We start from the raw sequence: 24,873 nt of genomic DNA, 5'->3' as shown, positions 1-24,873 counted from the left end.
TAATTACCTTTTATTTCGACTGTTTACCACTTTAGCGAAGTAAAATCAAAATATTCAAAAGGAATAATATTAAATGGCGCATTCGCCATAAATCAGGAAAATTTTTTAGTTTTCATTTCAGTCAAAGATGGCGCTGAAAATCATAGCCAGTTGGTAATATTTTAGATATTCTTCTAGGGGGGTTATGTTATGTGACCAGTTACAAAACGCTATTTCGTTAGAATGAAAATTTCCCAATATCAACTTAGTAACGTTAGAAATGGATTTTATGATCGGTTAGGATATTGTCTAGCTGTTGATGGGGGTTGTTTGAATATTTGATTAATTGATGTTTTTATGTAATTCTCTATTATTTTTAAAAAAGTTATTGTATTTTATTTTATTTTTCCACACTTAATAAAATATTAAGACTTCTGCTCTCTCTTTTTTCGGATCTATTTTCGATCTTCTGAGTTAAACATTTACAGTTATTTATTGCAATGTCTTTGGACTCGAATTTACTACTAATAGGTTTAATGGTTGAAATGGACCAGATAGGCTTGATGGGAAAATAAATTGAAAATATTTCAGATTCAGCTATTGGTTTAATTAAATTCTAAGTATGATAAAATTATTTTTTTTAATAATCGATAATAATAATTGTTACTGGTTTAACTTCATCGTTATATTAAATAAAAGTTTAGATAAAAAAGTAATGTTAAAGTGTCTTATTTTGAATGTATGGTTGTGAGATTGATAAAACGAAGAAAAAAAACATTTCTTGTATTCGGCTGTACGTCAGATTTGACAAAGGCTTATAACAAATTGTTTGCTGGTGGCTGGTGTTTGGTTATATCTGTACCGAAAATTTGGTAATTTTGCAATTACATTTAATTGAATAATTTAAGATTCGCTTATTAAAATTTTTGAAACTTTGCACGAGGGTTTGCCAGATTGGTCTCTTCAAAAAGTTATGTTAATTTTTTTTTGTAAAATGTAAAGGGAAGCCAATAATTGACCCCCTTAAAATTTACATGGGATTTCCTATGTTCCACTCGGCGACGCACCACCCGGTATATAAAATGTAAATAGTGCACACACAGCAACTTACATGCAAATGTGCATGTAGTACACAGTGAAACTAATTGTCATGATAAAGGGTTTATCTTGGGAGAAAATGGATTTAAAAAGCATGCAAATTAATTTATTTAAATTTATTAAAATAAGTTTGTTGTAGTTTGTTTAATACCTACTCTCTTTGTGTTTTTTCATTGCTGCTAATAAATATAAATATGATACGAAAAGCCATTAATTTTTTTTTTCTCAGTTTTAGACCCATTGAGAAAATGTGTCCAAAACTGGTCCAAATATCTAAGTGTCCATTATGGGAGTCCAAATATTAAGTGTGTCCTTCGGCTGCCCATCATTAGATATCATTGGGATCATTTTTGGATATCCATAAGATTGACAGTAGATCCAAAAGGGGACCGTCATTGGATATCCAATGGCGTAACGGATATCATCCGTCTGCGACGATACATCGAATCTTGAATATAAAAAATGTTTGTTATTAGGTTTAGGGGGTGACACATCGAAAAATAAATTAATTTGTGCGTTCTGCACACAGATTAGACAAATTTATTTTCTTAGTTAAGAAAAAAAGGAAAAAAACGGAAATATCAGAAATGATTGCCCAGTGTCGTATACCAAGAAGCAAATCAACAAAATCAACAAGCCGAAAATGTATTTATAGGCCCAAAGTATTATAAGTTCAATTAGGTTTTTAACGTGTAGCAGCAGCAGCGGCACGAGGATAAATCTAATGTTAGATGCGAAATGTACGGTTAGTCCCCGTCCGCAAACTCGGACGAGTGTAGTTTATTTTTAGTGTTTTCTTTTATTTTTTGAAATAAAAAAAAGTTGTTTTCAAGTGCATCCAAGAGATAACTACATATCGGTTCGTTAAATTCCAGTTTAATATGACAAACGGTTTATGTGTGACCCATTTGAATATCACCTTGGTATAATCAGGTCCTATTAGTTGCTAGTTTTTTAAAAATCTTATAGCTGGGTTTCCTTATTAATCTTAATAATATTCTAGGCAAAATGAATATGTGATGAAACCTATGAATATGATGTTTTGTCTTAGTTTTTCTCTGCATAACAAATTTAATTATAAAATAAATTAAAGGAATTGCAAATTTGTGGACCTTTTGGAATTTTGTTTTGAGCTGCGTCTATTTGTTGTTCATAGCAACCCACACGGTTTATTTTTTTCTGTCTGTATTTATCTGATGCCAATAAAATTGGCTTTAATTGCTTTTATTTAATTATCCATTGCAGTGTGGAATAAATGCAGCAAATATTATGTTGCACGTTTTTCTGACCTTCAAGGCTGGTTTCTCCATTTCTTTGTCTTCCAAAATTCAAATCTATTTAACTTTATTATTAACGTCATTTTATCCTTAGAATTTTAAACTTTCCTTAAAAACACATTTTTAACCTGAAATCGCCCTTTTAAGGTTAATAAAAAACAAGCTGGTCCAACCTAAAGGTCCAAAGTAGGGTCCTAAACCGACCGAACCCATCAAACGATACACTTTTCTGGCAGGATACCAATTAATTGATATTTTACTCGCACGATTGACTGACCCACTCTTTATATAGATCAATTGCATTGCCAGATACCTTCTCTTAGTCGTGTTGAGTGTCGTAATCCCTTCGAAAGTCTCCCGAGTTTCGGATTTTTTTCTGGTATGTTCGTGCGTCATCAGGAAAAAATAAGTGCATATTTAGTGCGCTTTTTACTAAATTAAAATATTTCCCAAATAAGTATTTTTATAGTACAACTTTTCAGGTGCCAAAGATGAGTGATGGCTACACACCATAAAGAAACGACTAACGTAAGTAGAACATTTTATGTTTAATAATTTATGTAATTAGTTTAATATTTTTTCAATTTTTTTTATTCTGTATTTATAGAGACATACGATAACACTGACACATTTGTACATGCACTTACGAAAAAAACCGAAGGAACTCGAACGATATTTGGAGCCTACCCGATGTTTTTTACTTTGCGAATCCCTGTATGTACCATTACAAAAAAATCATTAGAAAATGCGCTCTTGTTCGCTTTTAAGTCTCACCAAAGCTGCACTAAAGGCTTCAATATCTCCATCCAGAATTTTTTGCTTAATTAATTTAATAAACCTCCTCAAAATATTGTGATTTTCTGTGGTTACATTTTTCTTATTGTTCTGTAGACTCCTGGAGAAACTCTCGTGGCTTGGCAGAACTACAAAGCGAGTGGAAACGATGAACTTACCTTAAACGAAGGCGATCTGGTGGAGCTACTGGACATCAATGATCCATCTTCAGCCTCAAAGTAAGTTAAAACCTTATTGGGATTCCAGGAAGGAAGAAATTGCTTATTTAGCACTTAGTTAAATCTGAACATACAATTCTCAAAAATTCTTAATAATTAAACAAAACATGTAACTATAATACAAAAAAATATTTATCTACTAATTGTGTAAATAATGTTTGACGATGATTTTATGTTTGTTGCCAAATCATTAACAGGTTGACTGCCAGCCTCTTTTTCCCTGCCTTACCAAAGAGTGATTAGAGTACCATATATGGTACTCAGTCCGGAAGATAAATTCGAATATTGAGGGCCAAATTTGGTACACGGTATAACTTACAAAACTGCATGCCGTGTCCCAGCAGTCGCTCGCATTGTATATTTCATATAGACAAATTAAAGTTGTGGCCTCAGTGGCCTAGTTTTTTAAGAAGGTCGTTTACCAAAATGTAATAAAAACGCTTTTTTTAACTTAAATATTTATTTATATTGTATCGTAAAGGTAACAAATAGTACAAAAAAAGTGAACAAATTATCATAAATGCTCATAAAAACATTATTGTAATTTAGACGTATGTGTCTTAAAAAAACACTCAGAACAAAAATATTTTTCCCAAGTAGAACACTTTGTCCACACTCGGGGAGTCTCCTTTTGTGCTTTTTTTCTTGCTTTCCTGATAGCAATATCCTTATAACATTGATTGTAGCGGTTTCTTTTTGGACATTTTATGAAATTGTGTACATTAATAGTAGGCATTACACGATTTCGTTTAGCAAGCATATCTTCGATAACAGCCTCTCTAAATTCAGTTATTTTTATGTTTTTATTTGTTACTTTTGAATAAAGTGACAAACTGAAAAAGCATTTACAACGGAAACATTCAGTAAAATGTCAAATGCAACTTTTCGGTTCCATTTCAATGACCTCCTTGAAAATGAATTATAAGAATTCATTTGATCCGATACATCTATAAAGGATTTTCCTGCATTATACTCTACCATAACCTGTGGTTTAATTTTGTCTCCTCTTCTTTGTGTCACATTTACCAGAGAAGGTATATGCTTTGAACTTATAGCTAGGACATCTCGCTCGTGGATACATCGCGGATCCTTCCACTTTAAAACCATTACACCATGATCATTTTGCCTTGCAACAATATCACCTTTATTCAGTTTTTTTCTAGTCACATCAGTTGGATTGCGTTTTCTATTGGCCCGCAGGGTACCTACCAAAAAAGTGTCTCTATCCAGTAATTGTTCTGCGAAAGTAACACTATTATACCAGTTGTCGGCATATAGTGTGATGTGTATGTATTTAATTTGAAATAATACACAACCTTAATTTATGAGAGTATATTTTCGACTGCCTGGGAGATACAATAAATGCCGTAAATGCCTTCGGTTTCGAGCCGGCAAAAAAAAGGTAACAAATAATAATACAGCTATGCGGTGTAATGTAAATAAACAACGGATATGGAACACCCTCCCCCAATAACAAAAAGAAAAAAAAAATCAACCAGTCAAACATCAAACCTAACTGTCTTCTAAACTAAGACACTTGCAAACGATCCGGCATTTTAATTTTGCTACGTCGACGCAACACACGTGTACCCGAATCACTTTCTAAATCAGATTTATCACTATCTGATAAAACCACCACTTCATCTTCACTAGAGCTAAAACTATTATTATCAATCGAGGTAGATCTTGGAATTATGGTTGTATTTGTCTTATTATGTTCAGGCTGAAATGTTACATAATTTTTTTTTAACTGGCTCAGGTGCCTCTTCCATTTTATTCCATCATCTACCTCTATTACGTAAGTTCTTCGACCAAGAATATCTTGAACAACCCCTTGACACCACCTACTTTTGTCTGCATTTGGACGATAATCTTGAGCCCACACTTTTTCTCCAATACAAAATGATATGTCTCGAACCTTTTTAAAATTTTTCTCCATTTTATGCTGTTTATTTTTAACTACATTTTTGGTGGAAGGAAGCAATAAGTCAAATCTAGTGCGTAAAGAGCGACCAAAAATAATTTTGGATGGACATTCTTGAGTGGTTGTTTGAGGCGTATTGCGATATTGAAAAAGAAACGTATCTAAAATAAGTTGCAGATCAGTTTTATGATCTTTGTAACCTTTAATAAGCGCTCTTTTTAAAATTTTAACACCGGACTCCGCCAATCCATTAGTCTCTGGATGAAAAGGAGCACCCGTCTTGTGGATAATACCCAAACTCTCTAGAAAAGAACTAAATTCAACAGACATAAAAGTTTGTGCATTATCTGTAGCTATTTCTTTGGGCAATCCAAACTGAGAAAATAACTTCCTTAGAAGCTGGTTATGTATTTGTATTGTTTTAGAAGAAGACATATTTTGCACAATAAAACATTCCAACCATTTGGATGTGGCGTCTTCAACAACTAAAAATGTTTTATTAAACAATGGGCCAAAAAAATCTACATGCAAACGAGTCCAGGCATTTTTAGGGCAATCCCACATTATCAAAGAAGGTTTAGGCGACTTATCCGCATACATTGAACAAATTTTACATCGCCGAGCAATATTTTCTATAGCCTCGTCGATTTTTGGCCACCATACGTATGAGCGAGCCAAAGCCTTCATTTTGACAATGCCAATGTGGGTTAAGTGTAGCTCTTCCAAAATACTCGTTTGAAAACTTGAAGGTACAATTAAACGATACCCCCACATTAAACAACCGTGTTCAATAGATACTTCGTTTTTTCTTATAAAAAATGGCTTAAGGTCTACAGAAGGACAAGTTTTAGGCCAGCCATTTTTAACATAAAAAAAAACTTTGCTAAGGATTGGATCTTTACCAGTTTGCTCTTTAATTTTCAAAAAATTTACTGGAAAATCGGAATTTTGAATATAATTTAAATATGACACTTTATCATTGTCACTTGATGAAAACACAATGGAACTACTATTATAATAATAGTGAATATTTTCAACACTAGTTCCTAGTCGAGATAAAAAATCCGAGTAATTCTTTTTTGTGTTGACGTATTTAATTTCAAAGTTAAATGATGATAAAATATACGCCCACCTTTGTAGGCGATTAGCTGCAAAAACCGGTAGCCCCTTTTTATCTCCAAAAATGGCTAAAAGGGGCTTGTGATCGGTATACAAGGTAAATTTTGTCCCATACAAAAATTGAAAAAATTTTTTTACTCCAAAAATGATGGTTAGAGCCTCTTTCTCAATTTGTGAAAAACCTAATTCGCTTTTACTTAATAATCTGGAAGCAAAAGCGATTGGCCTCTCAGAACCGTCTGGATAAAAATTACTAATAATCGCTCCAAGCCCTACACTGCTAGCATCCACCAAGAGTTTAATGGGTATTTTGGGATCAAAATGAGCCAGAACCGATGGAGAAATTAACATTTCCTTGATTTTAGAAAATCTATTTTGACATTCTGTACTCCATTCCCAAGGAACGTTTTTTTTTAACAAATTATATAAGGGGAAGAGTATTGTTGATGCATTTGGTAAAAATTTAACATAATAATTTACCCCCCCTAAAAATGATTTCAGTTCTGTAATATTTGAAGGATTTTTAGTTTTAATGACGGCTTCTACTCTTTCTTGGGTTTTATGTAGCCCAAATTTATCGATTCGATGGCCCATGTACGTCAAGGAGTCTTGCATAAAGCTGCATTTGTTTTTTTTTACTTTAAGGCCGCATTCACTTAATTTTGTAAAAACCCGTTCTAACCTCTCTAAATGTTCAAGGTCATTTTTTCTCGTTATTAAAATATCATCAAGAAACGCTATAACGCCCGGTATACCGTTAAATAGTTGTTCCATAATAACTTGAAATATGGAGGGTGCACAATGAATGCCAAAGGGTAGCCTCTTATAAGAAAATAAACCTCTATGTGTAGAGATTGTCACCAACTCTGTAGAATTTTCATCCAGAAGAATTTGCTGGTATGCATCTGACAAATCGATTTTTGAAAATTTTAAACCCCCTTCCAGCCGACTAAATAAATATTCTATTCGCGGAAGCGGAAACTGTTGAAATTCCAGTTGTGGATTCAAGGTTACCTTAAAATCTCCACAAATTCTTAGACCACCATTTTTCTTCAATATGGGAACAATAGGGGTGGCCCATTTAGAAAATTCTGTCGGAATTAATACCTTATTTTTAATTAAACGATCTAATTCTTCGTCAATTTTTGGCTTAAGCACGATTGGAACAGGACGTGGTTTAAAAAATCGCGGAATAGCATTTTCCTTTAACTTAAGGGTTACTTTAAACTTGTTGAAAGTGCTCAGAGTACCATCAAAAATTTGACCAAAATGTTTTAATAAATATTGAAGCTTGGTCTCCGAATTTACGTATAACAACCTATTACTATTGTTACTATCTATTTTACATAAACCAATGTTCAACATTTTTAAGCCGTTACGACCTATTAATGGAGGTCCTCCATTTTTAATGACATATGTTTTTAAAATGTAATTGTTGTCGTCATAGATAATATTTAGGTTAAGATAACCTAAGGGGTTAAATGATACACCCACATAATCTTTAAGAGACAGATCATTACGAATCAAATCATATTTTGTAAAATAATGTTTATACAAATTTTCAGAAATAGCCGCATGAGCAAATCCAGAATCAATTTCAAAATCAAATTGTAAACCATCAATTAATAGCTTAATAATTATAGGCCTTTCGTTACCTTTAGAATTATAACGCAACTTATTATAATATGATGAAGAATTACTCTTAATGTTAAAGCACATCTCGTCATTCTCATCGGATGAGTCATGCAAAAGGTTTTCTTGCAAAAAATTATGACCTGATAGCTTCTTGCACATAGGTGCCAAATGGCCTTTGATTCCACATTTGTGACAGAAACAGCTACGATAAGCACAGTTAGAAAAAACGTGATTTGCACGCCCACACACCGAACATTTTGGTAGAGCCCGTTTTTCTTGATGGTCTCTTTTAACAGTATATTTAGATTTTGACTTACCCCGATTTTGACGAGAAGTACCTGGATTTTAATTATAATATATTTCCTCTAGTTCTGTTTTAATCGGGGCCTGAGACTCCTTGGATGCGCGCTTTTCATGATCAGCGACCGCAGACTCCTTTGCCAAAGCAATTTTTTCCATAAACTGAAACGTACAGTCCCTACTGATGGCATTTTCTTCAAACAAACGATCGGAAAAACGCACGTCATTAATAGCGATCGCAAAAATATCTCTCATTAGCGTACTGAGAGTTATTGTAGCCTCAAATCCGCAATTACTAACTAAATTTTTCACACGAGCTGCCCAATCACACACTTTTTCACCGGGCTCTCTTTGAGCAGAGTAAAATTTACTTCTCTCCGAAAAATAGGACCGCACTGGAGCAAAATGCTTTAATAACAATTTATCCAAATCCTGGAATTTCACTTTCGGTACACACAAATTTCTTAACAACACGTAACAATCTTCATTTAATGTATTTAGAAGAGTCGCACGCATTTTATCGTCCTCCGTTATACCATTTGCCACGAAAAACTGTTTTAGCCGCTCGGAAAATATCGCGTAATCCGACTTTTCCGGATCAAACGTACTTAAATTTCCGAGAAAAGATGACATTTTCACCGACTACTTTTAACAATTTAGGTCCGTAAGATCGACTGCGCCAATGATGTGTATGTATTTAATTTGAAATAATACACAACCTTAATTTATGAGAGTATATTTTCGACTGCCTGGGAGATACAATAAATGCCGTCGGTTTCGAGCCGGCAAAAAAAAGGTAACAAATAATAATACAGCTATGCGGTGTAATGTAAATAAACAACGGATATGGAACATTCTGCCAAAATCCAAATATGGCTCCATTAATTCCATTACAACTTTAGATGATACAGACGTGCCAGGCTGAGCTTCCTTTCCAGCATAAACTTTATATTACAAAGTGTGAAAAGGGTCGGTGCATAGCTTAAAAATTTTAACACCATACCGATGCCTTTTATTTTGCAGGTACTGCCTAAAACTTAGCCTCCCTTGAAACGGTACCATGGACTCTATGCATATCTATGCATAGTGACATTTCCGGAATTATAAAATGATTAAACTTATCCACTAGCAAGTGAATAAGGGGCTGAACCTTGTGAAGCCTATTTCCGGGCACCTGTGCCGAGTTATCCGAAATATGAAACATGCTGAAAATAAATATATTTTTTAATAATTAAAACATAATATTATAAAAGTACCTCAAAATCAACTCAAATCGGTTTCTAGCCATGTATTTTGTCAGCTTGCTGTTATATAACTGAGTGTTTTTCCAGTAATGAGCCAGAGAGGGCATATCAACCAAACCCATCCACATAAGTATGCCTAGAAAGGTATGCATTTCTTATCGATTAGTTGGCACCCAGCTTTTAATTCTGGCACTACTCTTTATATTGGGCCTTTGGATACATTGTTGAGCGTAAATGTTTGTTTGATTTACCAACAGGAATACCACTTCTTCATCACAAAATAAAGAAAAGAAATCAAATGGACTGGCATCTTGCATTGTTTCTATTAGGTCTGGGTTTATGCCTACTTCTTCGGGATTCGTATTATAATTTATGTTTTTAACCCTTTTCTGATCTTTTCTGATCTGATCTGATTCAGGTGTTTGCCACTTGTCAGATATGGCAAAATTTTCAGATGCTGGTACCTGCTCAATATTTAACTCTTCATTTCTTAAAACTTCATTTTCACTAATTTCATTCTCACTGTGCGAATCTTCACTACCTGGTTCCTGGTTCATACTCTGGATCTGCGTTACTGTCAAAAGAGTCTGAAACAGACGATGATCCACTCTCTGGGTCTACAGTGTCAAACAAATGCAACAATCTTTTCTCTTCTTTGGAATCCATTATTACAATGTACACTTTTACACTCGCGACCGTTTCGGAAACCAACAACAAATAACGTAGTAAGGTTAAAATAAGGATATATTTTACTGCCACGCATTTAACACTTACAGTCACATTCTAAGCTGGTCGACATCTAACGTCAATAACAAAAACGAAAATCTGCATGTCGGTAAATATCAAAATTAGAGTATTTTATTCAGTGTACCAGAGATGGCTCTCATGGCCCCTGAGAAAAACACCTATCATGGGGCCATGAGTACCAACATAGGTAATCAGGTTAAAAAATGGTGTGAAATACTTAAAAAGATAGTATTTTACCCCCAAAAGGTTCTTACAATAGCCAACATTAAAATAATTTAAAAAAATCGTCCTGGCCTCATATGTCAATATGCTTCAAAATAGCTGCAGCATAAATGAGTACCACGAGTACCATGACTCCCATGAGTACCACATTTGGTACTCATGGGAGTCAAACTGTTAAAAAGGCATAATCCCTCATAGAATAAGCATAGGGACTGAAACACTTTCTTGTGAGACGATTTGCAAATATCTGGGTATATTTTTGGATATCACGATGAACTGATTCTTTATAAGTCATTTTAATTTTTGCAATGTAATTTACTTATCTTGTTTGGACTTTTCTGACAGAAAAAAATCAGCCATAGAAGCTGAAACACAATTTTTTTTAACTAAGATTTCTGGGGACAAAATCTACATATCTTATCTAAGTTCTAATAAAATCATTTGATACCTATTTGAGCATATTTCTCAATCTTTTTATTTAAATTAAGAAAAATGGAAATTCTTTAACGAAAGTTGTAAGCACAAAATGTACATATCTCTGGAACCAAGCAAGTTAGAGATTTGAAAATTGGAATGCAAGTTCTCTTACTAAAATTACTTGATGTCTATTTTATCATTTTTTTAATGAAATTTGTAGGGATAAAATTCACATATCAGATTCACATCTCTCGAACCAAGAATGTAGATTCTCTTCGTAAAATCATCAGATATAAAGTATTGCCTGAGTTACATCGACGGCATAAGAAAGTTTGAACTACACTGGTAAAACGCACATTGTAAATTTACATAACATTACGTTGGCAATTTTGTTACCATAATATATTGTGTAAAATTACATTCCATATGTAAATATTAAATGCGTACACAATAAACAATGTAATTTTTTGATGTGATTATACACTAACCATTATGCAGACATTTATAGAGTAGATTATGTACGTTTCTAAAGCAAACTTACGATATAAATTACGTAATAAATTTATGTAAATTTACCTAGCTGGCTAGGTAAAAGTAAGTATTAAAATGCGAATTTCTTTATTAAAAATCATATGTACGCTATGTGAATTTACACAAAGCTTATTTCTGTAAATTTACGTAGTTTTCCAGGTAAAATTAAAGAGTAAATGTATTTTTTTGGAAATTTTTCGTTAAGTAATATAAAATTACACACGAATTATAATAATATGACAATATAAATAAAATACTGTAAAATATTTAACAAAATAAGTGTATTTCTAAAAGGCACATTCACATAACATTAGACGTATCAAAAAATTTTCAAAAGTCACTTTTTAACTATGTATACTTCAAAAACCGTTAAAATATAAAATTTAAATAATAGATACGAGGTGGTCTTTTCTTAATGCGGAGTTCTATTTGGAGATATGTATATACAAATGAAACAAATTACTTATGTAAGAATATAAAAAAGCACATTTTAAAATTATTGTCATACATACGTCAGGATTTTCAAAAAGTATTGAAAATGAAAATATATTTTTTCTAATATATCACTGACTTAAAATATATATAGAGTACTAAAAGTAAAAATTAGATGACTTACATATATAATGTAAATTATATATTTTTATTTGCACAGTTTTCTTGAAACACTTTTTATAGATGTCAATCATTTTAAAATATGCCAGAGCTCTGATTTAAGAAACGACCTGGTAAATATCCTGATGACTTAATTATGTCTCAAGTGTATAACAAACCTAACAAACCTTTTGATACCTAAACATAACATAAACTATATTGCTAAACGAAAACGTTAACATACATGTAATTATATTAACATATAATAAGAAACAACATGTACATATATTCTTAATCATAAGAAATAAGAACTAAAAATGCAAATCCTAAAAATGCTAAATCTTCTGACCTAATACTAAATATTATTATTTATTCTATAATGAAGAAAATAGTACTCATACGAAGATGTTACTATTTAGTTATAGAAAATTTTTTAAATTTGTTCATAAAATTAAAAACTTTCCTCTTTGTGGGGCTAATTTGTTTTAGATTTTGATCCGGAATTTTGGATACTGCATATTATAAATAAAGTAAATAGCCATGCACACTTTAAAAGAATCTTCAAAGGTCTTATATGGGTCAAGATTCAGCGATTCCTTTTCGCAGTACTTATACAAAATACGTGGATGGAAGCTCTGCATTTGAATCTAAAAAAGATTTATGCACATTAAAACGAAACAAAACAATAAAAAATGCTTACCATTAATTTCAATAATGCAGGGTGTAAGTGGCATATCGTCAAAATTTATTTCCTCTAAAGTCTAAAATAAAAATGTACAATTTAAAAAAAAGATATATGTATATTAAAACTGGCCTCTTGGGGTACCCATATTTCATCCTTAGATAACAGGATAAGGATTTCAGAGGAAACATGAGGCAGAATTTCCTCGTCAACCGGATATATATACAAATATGTCTTAAAGGACAATAAATTGTTAATCCATTTTTTATATGTTTATATTCATGCATGAACATTTCTTTTATATTTGTAGTGAAATAGTTGCAAGATTTTAAAGGACAACATATAACTTCTTGCATTTTATTAACTATTTGATTTTTATTTAAAGGATGTTGTCTGTAAATATGCTGCTTAAAGCCAATATATGTTTTAAATATCATATTGCATCCATGATGCACACAATAAAATACAACACCAGACCAGTTACGGTGTAAGTACTGGTGCAGTCGTACTTTCTGTGTGTGCAACACTTAAATGCACAAATTTTGCATTGCATCATTATAAGAAAGAATATTTTACTCACCTTAAACTGCAGGTCTACCTGTCACACCCGTTACTACGCTTCAATGTATATTATGGCACAACACGACATACTAAACTAAAGAAAAATGGGAGAATAAATAATGCCAGTTGATGGACGAAAGACTGAACGAGAAATAAAGTAAAACAATATAAATTATAAAAGTATATAATATATAAATTAAAAAAGTGCCACTGTCTTTAAATGGCTCAAAAACGCAAGCTCAAATAAAATAAAATAATGTACTGATGTACTGAACCTCCACTAAATATTTCTCAAATAATTCTTTGACAAGAAAAATTAAGCAATTCTTACTGAACTCTTAGAAATGATTAACATGGTGTTGTAATTAGTGATACATCACTGATTTCTCAATCGGTATGGAGAGTAGTAGTCATGGATTGGGTTGCAGAAGAAATATATTTTTTGTAAAATTTTTTTGTAAAAATGAAAAAAATTACAATGTTGTATTTTTTTTCATTTTATTGGAGCTAAACTTTGATCTTTTTTAAATCGTTTTTGGCTCATTTTGGGTTAGTATAATTTGTGGTACAATCCTTGGAGACCTAGATGTAGGCCTGAAAATGGCAAAAATGTTGGTTGCCTTTTAAATTTTATCCAACTTGTTAAGCTATAAAGATCAAAAATGTCTACATGTCTTTTAGGTAATTAAAGAAATCAGTCATTTCTTTCAGAAAATTGAAAAATATACGTCTGGACCAGAGTTTGCTAAATTTAGTTTTGAAAAGATTAAGCATCATTTTCAGAGTATTTTGATTGATTCTGAATTTTTTCATTTTGAGTCTTTTAAGGCTATTCAGAATTCAGATTTCTTTATTGGAGAAGTTTTCTATTTCTTCTAGGTGGCTCCATGCTTTTTTAATATCATTCACCTGACGATCTTTTCTGATTACAATGTACCTGTCGTCAAGCACTTAAAGTACCGAACTATTAGTTCCATCAGTAATTCAGTTACAGCAATTATATCATAATCTTGTGACAAGTTATTAGTATAAAAGGTCCCAGTTTTTGTTCCGTGTGTTCTGGTAATACATAGAGATAGACTTTTTGTTCATGTTAGTTTTATGATGTAAGTTTAAGTTTGTGCATTTTGAGGCCTTCTTTTCTTCTTTTGCCTCTTCCTTACAAAAAATCTTGGCGCAACTGTGCCAGCCCGCCATATTTCACTCTTCCAGGCTGACCTAAACTGATCTTGGTGTATCGTTACTTTCATTGAAGAATCATATATTTGGAAAGATGCTGCTCACATTGAACACCGTTAAAGTGAGGCTCAAGCATAGTTTTAAGCGCCTCTGGAGAAGTATTAGGCTTTAGTCTAGTTACATGCAAAGAAACTAGTTTTAGTATTGTTTTAACCACCTTTTCTTCTTCATTTCTCCCAACCAAAAACCTTCGTTGTCTTCGGTTCGTTCTGTTGTTTTGCGATATGAATGGTGCATCGTCATCATTATCACTACTTAGTTTCTGTATTTAATGCATTTTGATTGTAGTTTGTGCCTTTAAGAAACTAGCCTTTACTTACTGCTTCCTTATTTTATTTTGTTTATTTTTGTTTACATTCGAATTTTCATTTGTGAGGTTATTTGATTTTGACGCGACCACAGCATATGAGGTCACAGATTTGGTGACAGCTTAGCAACGTTGCCAGTTGTCATTTGAGGCAATTCGATTGGACACGGAGCAGAATTCAAAGTGTTCGGTGTTTTTGGTAAACCACGATTGACGGAAATTTTAAACGACCTCTTTACAGTGTTGTCAAAGTTACCAAAATTTCTTGAGTATTCAGTAGCAGATTTTTGATTTTCATCTAGTTTTCTTTCAAGATAAGTGATTTTTTCACGAAGAAGCACTGCATTTTCTTCTAATATGCGGTTTTTACCTTGTAGCTCATCAACTGGTACCCTTATTAAGGTAATTTCAGTGTCTGACTCCCTTGAGAGACACATTTTGCTGCTGCAGCCTGTCTTAAACATGCAGGATGAAAAAGTCCCGAGCAATGATTACATTGAACACTATTTTTAACTGATTTATTACATTGTATAAACAATTTTTCGACTTTATTTTGCAGACCAGGATCTTGGCGTGTATCGCCCGCGATAGTTGCCACCACTTTGAAACCATTTTGTATTCAGAGCTATTAATCAGCTTAAGCTTCAAAGCTTTAATTTTTTGAAAGTCCTTTTCAAAGTATTTTGAATGGTATTTTGGCTCTTCTTAAATCATTCGGAATTAAAAATTCCGGATTTCTAATGAAGAATCTTTAAATTTCGCCCAGGCATTCAGAGAAACCCGTAACTTTCTTCACGAAATCAAATAAAATTGTCTGGAAAAGTCACTTAATCTTTGATAATCTGGAAAACGTCTATTTTAAGTATTACGACTTATTAAGGACTTAAAAGAGATAAATTTTGTAGTGAACATTTAAACATTTATGATGGGTTATCCCAGGAAGACATTAAATAATAATCGGAGTTTTTCGCAGGATGTACATTCTGCAAATCTATATAGACAGCTCTAAGCTACAACCAAAAAGTATTATTTATGGCCATCCCTTTTATTAGATAGGGTTGTTGTTCAAGATAATCTAATAAATATCAACTTCCTTCTATTATCTTATGCCAATTAATTCATCAATGATTCGAACCGACGGTTTAATGAATTTTTGATATTGAACATCTGCATGAAAAATTGAGTAAATATATCTAGAGGTAGATTCAGGTTGTGATTCCATTAAAACTATATATAAAATTAAAATGTATATGTAGAAGAGCACATTAAAATTAATGACATTTACTACTAATAAAATTTATTTGAGGTAACAAATATGGCAGGAGCAGATTCGGATCCACAACTGAATCATTTAGGAGAGGCTGGCATAAAGGTTACAAAAATGGTTCATATATCAATTTTTTTGTTAAAAAATTTCCCTTTTCTTGGGCATCAATTTCTTACGCCAAAAGGCAGCAAGTAAAAAGTTCAAGAATTTTTGTGGAAAAATTACCCTAAAAACAAAATTCAGCTATCAAATTTAAAGATAGGTTTTCATACGATCATATTTTTGTACACAAAATTTATTTATAAATAGTTGTACTTTTATTTGGTAATAGGGTACAACAATAATAGTACTGTTACATATTTAATATGGGTAAATATAACTACAATTGTGTACAGAAATAAGTGTAAATAATAATAATAACTAATATAAGACACCTTAGGATATACAGGGAGAGTAATGTAAGAACGTTTAATCTTCAAATTTATTTCCTACAATCCTGTTTATACTCTGATACAGTAAGACTCTAAGGTAACGGCTCTTCGATTCAATAATCGAGCAACAATAAAAGATGGCATAAGCGATAATCGAGCCAAAATGCCAAAATTTCACGCTATACATCTAGTAATCTGACTTAAAGGAACAAAAAACAAACTGCCAAGAGATGATTGAATGTTGACCAGAATTACCATTACAGAATATAAATTAGTGCGTCAAGTTAGGTAGAATGAAAGGCCTTAGTCAGATCTAGACATGATATCAAGACTCTCATTCCTAAAACCATACTGACACAAATAAAACTATCTCTTAATTACAAAGTAATTACATATTGGTGTTTTCAATAATAATTCGAAGATTTTTGGGATAATAAGGAAATATGGGTCTGACTTTTAACGAGCGGTGCTATAATATGGCGTTGTTCTGTGATTTCAGCAGGCCTTCGACTATATCGATTACCAAATTTAATTTTAGAACTTTAAAAATAGTGTTAAATTTATAGAAACTTACTTAACAAACAGGTACCAAAGAGTTTAAAGCAAAGATGTAGTATTCGTAAGGCAGTAAATAGGAATAGGTAGTATAGTCTCCCAGAGTTCAGTTCTTATTCCAATAATATTTTTAATTTATATTTATAATTCGCCACTTGTAGACCCTTACGAATATTGCATAATTTTTGCCGCTTCAGTCTCGATTATTGCCAAAACATTTAAAGCTTCTCTATTGGGTTTCCTGGGATTCCAGAAAAATGGTTTATTTCTAATAAGATGAGATTGAACAGAAGTGCTGAAAAAAAGGACTGATTTACCTTTTTTGTTTTTCAGCTGTGATATTAAGTCCCTAACTTCAATTTCAAGAGTCTTGAATAACGCCATTATGTAAATTTTACTTAAAAATTGTTTATTTAAATACTATTATAGTAATTAAATAAACAACTATTTTATTTTTGTTTAATTAGTAATTAATTTAAGTAATTAAATTATAAGGCACACTCCTATACACTCACAGTGCTGGAAACCATTGTATTGTATATTATCTTTTTATCAACATTTGTTGCCTGAATATTCTTGTTTCCTACAGTTTTTTGTACTTCGGCTCAAATGTCTGGAATTTTTAATTTTTTATTATGAATGATGAAAAAAAAAGATTACGAGACAGTAAGTAAAACTCTGTATTTTACTCTCGACACGTGTTTCCAACGTCCCAATTAGCAATTTTGCGACGCGACAACGTTGCAAATTCAACGCAACGTTGTCTTAACCGTAAAGACAACCCCGTTTTACACCAATTTGAAAGATATTTTTTGGTTGTCTCAACGTTACGGAGTAACTACCTGTTAACTTTCTAAACGTTTTTACATTATTTTAGAGTGACTGGTTTTTGGACGAATGGACGCCAGAACGCCAAAAAAATTAATTACTTTTTTAACAATAAACTAATAACTCCAGTAGGCAGCTACTCCAAAAATAAAACCTTCTAATTCCATCTTTTGAACAGTCCTTAATATTTTTTTGTATGTAGTTCAATATAATGAATTATACGGTTAAAATAGCCTTTTTGAAGGATTTACAAGCACTTATTTATAAATGGAAGATAGTTTACTGTGAAAAAATGTTAGTTTAGCCCTAAATAACGCGCGCGCTCTAAATGAATAGCAGATTTCGAAAAAAAAAAGAAATAATTTCTTTTATTGGTTACTTAAGAAACATACATAAATACAAACCCTTTTACTGCTATCTTCCGCCACTTCCATTGATTCTACTATCAACTTCAGGTAAGCTAGTTGTACGTAGGCATTTTTGCTTTCATTGCAACTTTTTTTTGCGGCTGTAGTAAGTTGCAGAATATTTAAAGTCTTCATTTTTTAAAGCAAAATGAAAATAATAAATGCTAATAATTCCAAACAAAAAATGAATTATAAAAATAAAAATCTAGATTAAGTATGTTATATTGAATTGAATATTTTTTCTTCTTATTATTCTCTCGAACTTCCTAAAATTCTTAACGTGTCAAAAAGCTTCCTTTACAGCGCAAAATGCTCAACACTGGGTTTTTGATTCGAAAAATTGTACACGTCTGCATGTCGTTGTTTTAGATGTAAATTACTACTGCTTCCGTCTATAGTAAAAAAATAGGTTGTAAAAACAGCAGAGTTCTACAACAGTTGCAACACAATTTGGTCGAAAATAAATGTCCTTGCAAAACTAACTAAATTTTGCACTGAAAGCAACGTTGCAACTAGTGGAAATAAAAGTAATCTCAACTTAGGTTAGATTTAGGACTACAAATTGTTACTTGCAGTTAGCAGCTTCGGGAGATGATTAAAACTGAGTTTTAAGCAGATTAAAACTATTTGAGCATTCTCCTCCATACCCTTCCTAAGAATAAGAAAATCAACGGTAAAAATTGCAAATTCAAAAAAGTCATTGGACTTTCAGACGGATGAAATTGGATCCAGACTTGGACAAAGTTTCCGGTCAACTTCTAGACAGTAGCGCCGCCAAACACAAACTAGCCGTAAAACCTCGACGTACCCATGCCAGTTCAAGACATTCCCCTACTAGATTAAATGTTAATGCGAGGTAAAACAAACCATTATTTTCTATTATTATTTCATACCCCCTCGTTATTAATTTGTTGTTATTATTAGATGGTTAGTGAGGGAGGTAAACGGAAGCAAAAAACAAGGATGGGTGCCTTGTCGGATCCTGGCAACAGCAGACGATCCAACAGTGGGAAAAACCGGTTTACCAGGAGATGCAGATTTCCGCAGACAGTGAGTAGATTTTTTTTTTTGCTTAAGAGGCCTCCAGACACCCGCAAAATGCGTTTTCATTCGGATGCTTATTATTGAGAAAAAAACTATACAGTGAGGACGCGCAAGTTGGAACAAATTCATTTAAAATTCAGGGGTGTGTTCGAAAAAAAAACGCTCGGACACGTTAATTTTTATTTTTTGTCGATTTTTTTGATGATGAATTTATGTATACAGGGTGGACCAAAAATGAGCTCCGACTATCAACTTATTTTTTTTAAAATAGAAACACCTATTTTTTATTTTATTTTTAAATTATGTATAAAATTCTAAGTATAATTTATATACTATGTCCTATACCTAACCTCAATATTCATTAAGAAATTTGCGATTATATTTTTTATAAATAACCATGAATTTTTGCTTTACACTTTATAAAAAAACAAAACAAAAAAATGAAATAAATGTTCAAACTGTTGACCATTAACTTTCTGACAGTAACCAAGTCGATATTCAAATTCAAAATCTCTAAACTTATTTTCAATTTGGCTTACTACCGAACGTGTAATAGGCGTCTTCGGGTACTTATTGCTACACAACAGATTGCAAACTTCGACATGTGTTTGAGTCTTGTCGCCATCTCCTACTATCATCAAAATTTCAATTCTTTGTTTTTCATTTAAATGCGGCATACTTTTAAACTTTGCAACTACACTTGATACTTACTGACATTTACGTAAAGTAATACATACTGTTTCCATGCGATTAAATGGTGACAAGGTGTCAATAAATAAAAATCAAATATACCTTTTAAAAAACTATGGAAAAACATGTTTGAATATGCTCAAATGACCCAAACAGTTGCAAATTTATTAGTAATGTTAGTATTAGGTATATGCATGGTATATAAAATTTACTTAGAATTCTATGCAGAATTCAAAAATGGAATAAAAAATAGATGTTTCCATTTAAAAAATTGAAGTTAATGGTCAATGCTTATTTTTTGATCACATTATTTAAAATTATCTAAAGAATATTGAAAAGTCCATTTTTTTTTATAAGTTAGAAGTTGTGGAACAAATATTCTTCCTATTTTTTAGACGAAAAACATTTGAACTTTGGACGGGTAAAAAAAATTACCTATTTTTCTATTAAATGAAAAATTAGATTTTCACTTATAATAGAACGCATTTATACCCATCTCGCTTCATAAGCAGCAATCCTCCTTAAAGTAAGTGGCGGAGTGGGCGATTTATTCGCGATGCTTTACTATTGCGCAAGCAATGATGCTTTGCGATTATATTTTATTAATTTACTAAGTGAAAATGCGAGTACAAGGAACCTTAAAAGTGTTTTAAATATTTTCAACTTAAAACAATTAACATTTTTGAACCCTGCAGGAGCAGGGAATATAATATGAGGGGAGGAAAATAATTTCATATTTAAGAAAAATAAAATTTACATGTTTACTTTTTTGACGGGATTTAGCCTGTAAAGCGGTAAACAACTGCACAATCAAGTAAACTGTAACACAAAATTATCAACGTCGAAAAATACATAATTAAATATTATTAACATTACATTAGAAATTTTAGAACAAAGGAATATTACCTTTTTCAAGTGACTAATAAGTGGCAACAACGATTTAATTTTAACGACCCATGAACTTAATAAATATACCTGTACTGCCAATTCAATGAAAAGTAAATAACCACTACTAGTGGCCGCCCATTTTGCGTGATTGTGTCCTTTCGATGTTGGTTACTCTGACAAATATCAGTTGTGCCAATTATAGGAAAACAAAATAATTAATAATGTTTTTGGGAGTTATAATAGAAAGTTACATTAAGTTAAGAATTTAAAACAGTTGCGTTAGATCAGAGATTTTTCTTGTACTTCTTTAAGAATTTCGTTAAAGTTTATGATAGGAAGTAATCCTCACCTAAAATGAGACAAAGTTTTAATTAACTTGGACGCATGCACTTTAAAATATTTGTTTTATTATTCTGATATACTTAAATTTTATAAATCCTAAGACCATGAAAATGGTGATATTGATTTAAATTGCTTGTATTTACTTAACAAAATTAGTTAAAAAGGACTAGTGGAAGCGGTAGCTAGAAAAAAACCGCAAATTGTGATACAAGCAAGACGTTTGGTACATGTATATTATAGACCCAAATAATCATTCTGGCCCGAAGTTCCTACGAAAATTTCCCTTAGGGGAAGAATGGGGAGAATAACTACCCCTTACTGAAAATTTAAATAGATTTCTTTACAAATCGTAGGTAAGCGTGCATTTATCCTGTTAGAAAGTATTGTGGTTGGTAAATAGACACTGACAGTAGTTTTAGTAGTCTCAAAGGGAGTAAAAAATAAGTTTTAACGCCTTAAAGGGAAGTTTACTAACATTTTTTTTTTATAGACAGACGTATTAGTTATAAACATGTGATTGCATATTTTTTACAGCAGCATCTATTTGTGTCACAGCCAGACCGACAACCACACCTATCCAGCTCTTTAACTGATGCCTATATCCACTCTAGCTGCGACCAAACTGGCTCAAGGGATCCATCTTTCCGCCTCTTCCACCCCCATTGTTCTGGGGGTGGTCGGCTAGATATAGAGCCTTCCAGTGCACGTCCCCATATCTCTCCAGCTTGGTACTTAATGCGTTTTATATGCTCTAAAGGGGCACCAGCGGTAGGAGGTATCCCTGAGATGGACTTCTCTCCAGTGACAAATATCAATCGTACATATCAATCGTAAATTTTTCTAGAGCTTTTATGTGTGCATCAGTCAGCTGATTGATGCTGGAGGGGTAGGACAAACACTTAAAAGCTGAAGTAATGTCTGGGTCTTTCCAAGTAGACCAGGCACTTCTCTTTTACATCTTTTATATCTTTTATCTCTTTTATATCTTTTACATAAAGAAGTATTCTGCCGTCAGCTTCCTCCATTTGGGAAATATCCAATCCTTAAAAAATAATGGCAAATACTATTGGTAAAAAGTTATTTGTGTCAAATTTTCTTACCTCTTTCGGGAATATCTATCTGGCGAACTCCAGCACCTCTTCGATCACGAGTGGTCGCTTTAAGACTCATATTGCAGTAAAGATCCCAGGCCACATCTAATCTAAGAGCACTTACGCTGTTAGCAATTTTTGTTAGAGCAGGAACTAACTGTTTAGAATTAGAAACATCAACTACAAATCCTTGGCACTTTATTGGATGTTCAGATAATGTAGTGTGCTTCTCAAGGATGCTCATTAGATCCGCTTTATTTCCAGGACGAATTTCACCGTATAGAGAGAGTGCAGGTGGATATTTTTGATTTTCATATTTAAAAAAATCTCTTTAAGTCTAAGTCGCGAGCTGTACTAACAATAAAGAGTCTCATAAATAACTGTACATCTGATTTTTAAGATCGTAAGACATTAGATTTTTGACAAGCTTATTTGGGCTCTGAGAATATTCTGACTTTAGCCTTTCTAATAACATCGTGAAGAGGAGTTTTATTCGGCATATAACAACCGACTGAACACGTATAAAATAAATAGGCGTTTTCGACTTTGCTACTTCCTATCCGTCGCAACTAGACGTGTAATGCAGTGGCGTGCTCTTGGTTTCTGCAAATAATTAAATTTAGGGAAAATACGTTAAAAATAATATTTTAGGGCATAAAAAGTCACAAGTACAATTTGTTTAAAAAAGAACTGTCCTAGAATATTGATCGCAATGGTATATAACAATTTTTTTTTGTTTCTTGTAAGTTGAGCGGTAGGGGTGCAAGAGTTTTTTTATTTGCATCAAATTTATTTTATAAAAATGTACTAACTTAAACATTTATCTTTTGCGCTAAAGTTTCAAAAAATCAGAGGGTAGCCACCCCCTTCTAGGGGTTAATAATTGTTTTGACTGCTTTTAAAGATTACTATTACCTGATCGTAATTCACAATGTTTTGAAACAGAATGAAAGCTGGTTTACTGACATTTGGTGAATAAATACATCTGACTTTTGAGGGGGGTCAGAATGGTGCTTCCACTCCTCCCCTAAGGGATGTATTTATAGGAACTTCAGGTAAAAATGATTATTTGAGTCTATAGTACATGTGTACTAAACGCCTTGCTTGTATCACAATTTGCGGTTTTTTTGTAGTTATTCATGTGTACCGCTTCCACTAGACGTATTAGTATTATTTACGACTTTTACTTTCCTTCTATATACAGTGTTTCCACATTATTAGGTACAACCATCTATAAAAATCAAAATATAAATGATTTTTTGAGGGTTTATATTTAGCAAGGGTTTATATAGTAGAAATAAACAACTCTATATATTATTCTATAATAAACAACACAAACAGACAATTCACAATAATTCAGTTTTGAGACACAGTGAACCAAATACGTTTAAATAGGAATGCTGATACATTATCCACGTATTAAATAAGGAGGAAGCTACATCGCCTGATGCATACAAATCGCCAAAAACTACCCAATATAAATCCGCAATACTCACAATTGACAATGTTATTTAGAATCAGTTATATCGAGTGATCGTGTCGAGTAGTGATTTTAGATGGTGTAAAAACAATGTCAACGATAGAAATAAATTTAATTCGTGACAGGTCACACGTCAGCGTCGTCAACTTCATTACCGTCATTTAATATATTTTTTGTTGGCAACACTGAAAATGTTGTCAGAGTGACCACATCAAAAGGACACAACCTTATGGGGGCCATAATATGCATTAGCAGTCCAGGTATTTATTTATTTATTTATTTATTTAAGTACAAGGCTCTCCTACAAATAGACTAAGCAATCCAATAACAGGAAAGCACAAAGTATCTTATGAATTTAAATACAAGTAAGCGCTTTGCCAAACATTACATTTTCACCAAACCTAACAAATATACCAAGCAATATAAACCTAACTAACTTATTTTATAGTATCTCTTATAAGCAATAAAGAAGCATATATACATATGAATAATGACAATAAGAAAAAAAGGACAATATTTATCGTTCTTTGCGAAATTAGGTAGAATTTCTTAAGTATCGCTTAAATGAAGCCATACTGGAAAAAAATATATCATTATTCAAATTAGTTTCTTGAAAATTATTAAAACTACGGGCGCATCTGAATAATGGAGAGTTAGACAAATAGTTTGAAGAATATCTTGAGATAGATGCTAAAGGTCGATCTATTATGCAAAATATAAGGATCGTTGATAATATGTAAATTTTCCAGACAGAAAGGGCAGTCTATTAAATTATTAATAATTTTATAAATCAATATTAAATCAAAATTGCTTCTACGACTCTCTAAGGGCTTCATACCATAAAACTAAGTTATCATAGTAAGTAAAAAAATGTCTTTGTCTATTAAAGCGGAAATTTACTACATTTACAAACTTGCGTTGTACTCTTTCAATTTGGTCAATATATTTGTGATACATCGGATTC

General features: G+C 32.2%; 1 protein-coding gene across 13 annotated transcripts in view; it reads left to right on the top strand.

The window, feature by feature from the left end:
• Nucleotides 1-1,807: 1,807 nt before the first annotated feature.
• LOC126735097 (obscurin-like) overlaps nt 1,808-24,873 on the top strand; it is a 168,588-nt gene continuing 145,522 nt past the window's right edge. For 4 of the 13 annotated variants that reach the window (XM_050439058.1, XM_050439052.1, XM_050439037.1 and 1 more), the window contains exons 1-5: nt 1,809-1,936; nt 2,837-2,882; nt 3,246-3,367; nt 19,087-19,230; nt 19,299-19,424. In XM_050439058.1, coding sequence (XP_050295015.1) covers nt 2,853-2,882; nt 3,246-3,367; nt 19,087-19,230; nt 19,299-19,424 — 422 coding nt within the window. In that variant the 5' untranslated portion in view covers nt 1,809-1,936; nt 2,837-2,852. Of the gene's footprint in view, nt 1,937-2,656; nt 2,734-2,836; nt 2,883-2,961; nt 3,069-3,245; nt 3,368-19,086; nt 19,231-19,298; nt 19,425-24,873 lie in introns of those variants that run through there. The other 9 variants (XM_050439044.1, XM_050439027.1, XM_050438999.1 and 6 more) reach the window with 5 other exon arrangements.

Source organism: Anthonomus grandis, chromosome 1 (genome assembly GCF_022605725.1).
Source record: "Anthonomus grandis grandis chromosome 1, icAntGran1.3, whole genome shotgun sequence".
Taxonomy (NCBI): domain Eukaryota; kingdom Metazoa; phylum Arthropoda; class Insecta; order Coleoptera; family Curculionidae; genus Anthonomus; species Anthonomus grandis.
This window is presented reverse-complemented; position numbering and strand designations above follow the sequence as displayed.